The sequence below is a fragment of the Carassius gibelio genome, chromosome B7 (genome assembly GCF_023724105.1).
Source record: "Carassius gibelio isolate Cgi1373 ecotype wild population from Czech Republic chromosome B7, carGib1.2-hapl.c, whole genome shotgun sequence".
In the NCBI taxonomy this organism is placed as follows: domain Eukaryota; kingdom Metazoa; phylum Chordata; class Actinopteri; order Cypriniformes; family Cyprinidae; genus Carassius; species Carassius gibelio.
In genome coordinates this window covers 12160356-12166355 of record NC_068402.1, presented here as the reverse complement: position 1 = coordinate 12166355, position 6000 = coordinate 12160356, and the positions used below count along the sequence as shown (strand labels likewise).

The 6000-nt window shown below is 35.7% G+C and overlaps 1 protein-coding gene across 1 annotated transcript in view; it reads right to left on the bottom strand.

The window, feature by feature from the left end:
• Window positions 1-352: 352 nt before the first annotated feature.
• Window positions 353-6000, bottom strand: part of LOC127962719 (tumor protein p53-inducible protein 11) — a 34695-nt gene continuing 29047 nt past the window's right edge. Inside the window, exons 7-8 of the mRNA XM_052562379.1 lie at window positions 3408-3509; window positions 353-2581 (exon numbers count right to left, since the gene is read on the bottom strand). Coding sequence (XP_052418339.1) covers window positions 2448-2581; window positions 3408-3509 — 236 coding nt within the window. The 3' untranslated portion in view covers window positions 353-2447. The remainder of the gene's footprint in view (window positions 2582-3407; window positions 3510-6000) is intronic.

The window sequence follows — 6000 nt, the reverse complement described above, 5'->3', positions numbered from 1 at the left end:
ATGTGCTTCAATATTTCCTGTCCAATGAACAAAGTTTTTTTTTTTTTTTTTTGTCAATGAGAAAGTAAAAGCAGCATTTGCTCTGAGAAATATCATCTACTAAAATGCTGTGGGTACAAACTTTCTTGCATGTAAAGATAACAGCATGTACACAAAACAAAAGTGCAAGTCCTAACAAGGGGAAGCCCACAGTTATCTGAGCCAAACACAAGCTGTGCCAGTCTGTACCAAACAAACCTGCTTCTCACTCCAAGTCATCATAACATTAAATATTAAAAGAGAAAGCACCATTCACTTTGAGATCAGAATCAGAGCTCCTGTTGGTAGAAATCCGTCAATGATTCAAGAATACTTTTTCCATTTGAAAAACTTTTTAGATTTATTAAGCACATTCACTATTTTCCTACAAAATCGAGATACATACCGGTCATGAGCGTTTGAACAAACATTCTAAAAACTAACATTGCAATCATCTTTCTCAAACAAATACAAAAACAGTTGCAAATTTACAATGTTTAAGAAGTGTTACACATTCCTGAATCATTCAAATATTTACAAAGCAAAAAGTGACCTAAAAAGATACTGAGTCTAGTAAACTGTGCTTTGACTTCACAATTAAATCATGCTCCATTGTTTTGCCAATAAACTCAAGAGAGAAGTACTGCAGTTAATATAGAATTATGAAATGGGTTCATCACACCTCCTCTGTCTGAAATGCTGTCTAACTTGCCCTTTCCAAATCACGTATTCATAAGATCCTCTGAATTCCCTTTGGAATAAAGCAATTTGTGTTTTACTGGAAGCAGTATCTGTGATCTCTGGAAGGGCAGTGTTACTGTCCACATCTCAAATGACAGTTCAGTGATGGAAGCATATATTTATTAGGAATAACACCTGCTAGTACAATAATCATTTATAAAATTATTCACAATTAACTTTTGCTAATGTTGGGCCAGATGTTGATAGTATGATAAAAGAAATGCAAAATTAGCTTATGGTTACATCAAAGTGACAATAAAAGCTGAATAAACGTGCCAAATTAATTTTTAATAAACACTGTGGAATTTGAACAAGTATTATTCATTGATTATATCTTTTACTGATATAATCTGGCATTTAAGATTTATAAAAGTGCTACATTTTATCGCTATTGTCGATCTGCATTGTTGAATTCATGCAACGCAAAGCATATCTTACTACATACACTTCTAAAATTTACAATTGTTGTGCATAATGGTAGTTGTTAAAATAATAAGTGAGCAAATACAGAAAATTATCTTAAGTTCACTGTCAATGAGACACAAAGAAACCATCAATTGAATTCAGTTGTATGAACTATCTTTATGATACTCCTTTTTTGTTCCACAGAAGTTTTCAACCAAAATAAAAAAATTTGTTGCACTACTGTCCCTTTAATACATACAGATAAATGTGTAAGAGTAAAACCATTATTAACATGCGGCTTGAATGTCTATAAAACATAGAGATCAGAACATGGAAAAATCAACTGAATCCTCAAAAGATTTTTCATCCGACTTATTCTCTTTAAAGGGGAGTTTACCAAGTTTATGATTGCACTATTTACTTAAATAACGGTTGTGCAAATGTCCATTGGGTATGTAAAACAAAAAATGTACATCTGAATAGGTAGGGGTAGAATTTCTTTGTTTGAAGTGACACAGAGCTGCATTTGACAGTAATACTAACTACAGTTAATAAGTTACTTTCTGAAATACACACGTTAAATACCATTTAATACTACATCCATTATTCTCACCATATCACAAAATGCACTGTTGGGATCCTAAATTCAAAAGGAATGTATTTGCAAAGTCTTCACTTTGCAATGTTCATCACTTTGGAACTTTAATTGCAATTTACCTGAATTACAGAGGTGGTAATATTAATGAAATAATTCTATTAGAAATGGTAGTAACTACAAGTGAATGTAACAACTATATTTCTGTAATATCATTCAAATTTGTATTTATTAATTTTGTATGTATGCTATTTCTTGTTTTATCCTTTGTCCTGTATTATTTGTTGCATGTTGTGTCATGATATGCCTGCTTAGAGGAAATTCACGAAACTCTTACTTAATATGACATGAATTGCAGGCATCTTTGCAAACTAATCTGACACATTTGGGATTCTCTGACATTTATAATTGTGTCAGAAATCTACCCTCCATACAATAAATTCTCAGAAAATGCATTTACAAAAAAGTCAGCAGTCGAATAATTATACCCACTGTGGTGAACTTAATGTAACAAAAACAATATTGATGATCTGTGGCCCTGTATATCTAATGAGAGTATATACCCAGTTATTGTACTTATATAAACGGGAAATTGCCCTGATTGATTTTCAGTCAAGTGTAAATTAATTTGGTCCATACAGTGGTGCTACTGTATCCAACTACTCCTCTAACAAATAGCTGGCCTCCCTCAGATTTTTTTGGAGCGCCGGCCAAGGTGGTGATAGTAACTCAAGGTGACGAAGAGGAAGAAGGTTTCACTAAGAAGAAGAACAATTGCACCGTTGGACAGTGTGCCCATCTCCAAGAGGGTGATGGAAGTCACTGGGGAGTCAAAAAAATAAAGAAAGAATATAAATATATAGTATTAGTAATATACCATTACTATACTAGTATAAAGACTAATTTGTAAAGTCAGACAAAGTAGTAGTCTGAAACATATAGTGACATTTAGCAAAAGACTGCATAGCCATGAAACATACATAGCTGCTACTACTCTCAATTTACAAACCTACTTAACTCACAAATATTTACAATTACAGGTAACAACATACTGCCCTCTTTTGGAAATTATTGTCATAGCAACAAACAATGCTGTAAGGGAAAGGGCGGATTGAACTTATGAATAAAAATATATATAAAAAAAAAATACATAAATTAATATTAAAACCCAAAAAAGTAATAATCTAATCGTAAAGAACCAACAGATGCATGTACCATATTTCAGGAATTTTAAAACTATACTTTTCTTATGTGACGGTTGTAAATATAGTAAGTGTAATCACTTTCTTCAATATTTATTTTAGGAGTTTATTGTTTTAATTTGACATTTACTTCTTTAAAGGTTGTGCTTGGATTGGATTTTAAAGAGAGCTTGTTACCATTAGAGGGCAGTACAGCCTTAAGAACAATAAGTATTCTAGAAAAAAAAACTGACAAATATACACATTTTAAAACTAAATAGGTTTTAAAATAAACTATTTAAAAAAACATACTATTAAGCCCTGCTTACATTCTGAAGTGGCTTAAATACATTTTGCTTATTTTCAAATGTCCCTTATAATAAAGATTAAATGTCAGTTTCCATTCCCACATCTCTCAGCACTGTCTGCCCACTGATCTCAGGTGGGGAAAAAAAACCCTCTCTCACCTAGAAATTGTACCCCGAAGTAACACGCTTCCGTAAGTAGCGTCCATTGAATGATGACCTTTTCTGCTGTGTACAAGCCATTCCAAAGAATTAATGATATACCTGTTGAGAAGAGCAAAACACAGAGTCAATTCTGAATTCTGAAATCAAGTCAGGTAGAGACATTAAAGGGGGCCTATCTATTAAATATAATGCAGAATCTCATCAAAAACACTCAAACACTTAGGCACGGAATTAAAAAGCTTGAAATCTGGCTCAAGATCAGAGGACCAATGCTGCCGTGGGTTCTGATTCAGTTCGGTGAAAAAGCGCAGAGAGTCCTTCTGATCTCCTCCCACACTATGGATACAGATAACACGGAGAGTAGCGGTTTCTTCAACCCTGCCAAGTGCCATCTGCCAGCACTATTTTTCCAGTTTTGCTTGAGTAATTCCCACCACTGAACTGGCCACTGATCTGACAGACGAACACTCACACCTTGCTTCGCCACAGGGGTATGAATTGTTTGTAAGCTAAACCAGGTGTCAGACAGTATAAAGACAACTGGAGCTCACTGAGGGGTCTAGACTGCAAAATACAGCCCTTCTAAAATTTGCATACTAATATCATGTGTATATACAGCAAAGCTTCCACAGATCTGCTGCAGAATCATACTCACGACCACTCAGACAGATAATGTATGTAATCACATTAGCATAATATTATTTATATAAATATAAATTAGAATGTAGTGGGAAAAAAATAAACTCATGAATTAATTTCAGTGCATACAGGTTTCCTGAGCCTTCAAAATGGTCTCTCAGATTGGATCACAAGACTACACAATCATGGGAAAGACTGCTGATCTGATAGTTGTCCAGAAGATAATCACTGACACCCTTCACAAGTAGGGTAAGCCACAAACATGAATTGCCAAAGAAGCTGGCTGTTCACAGAGTGCTGTATCTAAGCATGTTAACAAAAAGTTGAGTGTAAGGAAAAACTGTGATGGAAAGATGCACATCCAATCAAGAAAACCGCAGCCTTATGAGGATTGTAAAGCAAAATCGATTCAAGAATTTGAGCAAACTTCACAAGGAATGAACTGAAGCTGGGGTCAAGGCATCAAGAGCCACCACACAACTGGCTACATTTGTCATATTCCTCTTGTTAAGCCACTCCTGAACCACAGACAACATCAGAGGCGTCTCACCTAGGCTAAGGAGAAAAAGAACTGGACTGTTGCCAAGTGGTCCAAAGTCCTCTTTTTAGATGAGAGCAAGTTTTGTTTTTCATTTAGAAAGGTCCTAGAGTCTGGGGGAAGAGGGGAGAAGCTTGTAGCCCAAGTTGCTTGAAGTCAAGCGTTAAGTTTCCACAGTCTGTGATGATTTGGGGTGCAATGTCATCTGCTGGTGTTGGTCCATTGTATTTTTTGAAAACCAGAGTCACTGCAATATTGGAAATATTGGAACACTTAATGCTTCTTTCTGCTGATTTCATTTTCCAGCAGGATTTGCCAGTTGCCCGCACTGGCAAAAGCAACAAAAGTTGGTTAAATGACAATGAGGTTGGTGTGCTTGATTGGCCAGCATACTCACCAGATCCGAACCCCAGAGAGAAACTTTGGGGTATTGTCAAGAGGAAAATGAGAAACAAGAGACCAAACAATGCAGATGAGCTGAAGGCCACTGTCACAGAAACCTGGGCTTCCATACCACCTCAGCAGTAACACAAACTGATCAACTACATGTCACGCAGAACTGAGGCAGTAATTAAAGCAAAAGGAGCCTCTACCAAGTATTGAGTATTGAACAATTCACTAAATATGTTTTTTTTTTTGGTCTTATTAAGTATTCTAATTTGTTGAGATGGTGGTTTTTTGTTAAATGTGAGCCAAAATCAACACAATCAAAAGAACCAAAGACTTAAACTACTTCAGTCTGTGTTAATTAAATTTATTTAATACACAATTTTCACAATTTGAGTTGAATTACTGAAATAAATGAACTTTTCCACAACATTCTAATTTAATGTAATGCAACTTTACATCCCCACTGGTTAAGGCTGGAATCTATACAAACTGGGTAGGAAAAATGTATTTATTCTGAATTAGAGGCTGTGATACGCTGTTATGGAGAAAAGACAAATAAGCTGCTGTTCATAATGAAATAAGGGCATAGGGAGGGAAGGGATTCTATTTCCACAAAACAGTCTCTTTCACACACCCATAAGCCACCTCTGCAATCTTTTATACTTCAAGACCTCCTACGGCTAACTGTAAGCTCAAGCACGGGGTGAGCCTGGTATGTGCTGTTATTGTGAAGCATCCTGGGACCAGCAGGGGGTCATTACTAGTCCCACTACAGTAGCACTCCCCAGCACTCTGAAAGCCATGCCCAGCCCTGCCCTATATGTGGCTAAATGGAATTGTACGGACTCATCCATTTTTAAAACCAAGACATAAAATATTCATACCACTTGAAATACACTAATCTGGCAGTGAAAAGCTCATCCAGTCATGAATGCTTCCTGTGAGTGGGAGACAGACCTGCACAAATGTGTTTACATTATGCATTTGCTATGCATAAATTGAGATGGAGTGGAAAAAGCAATA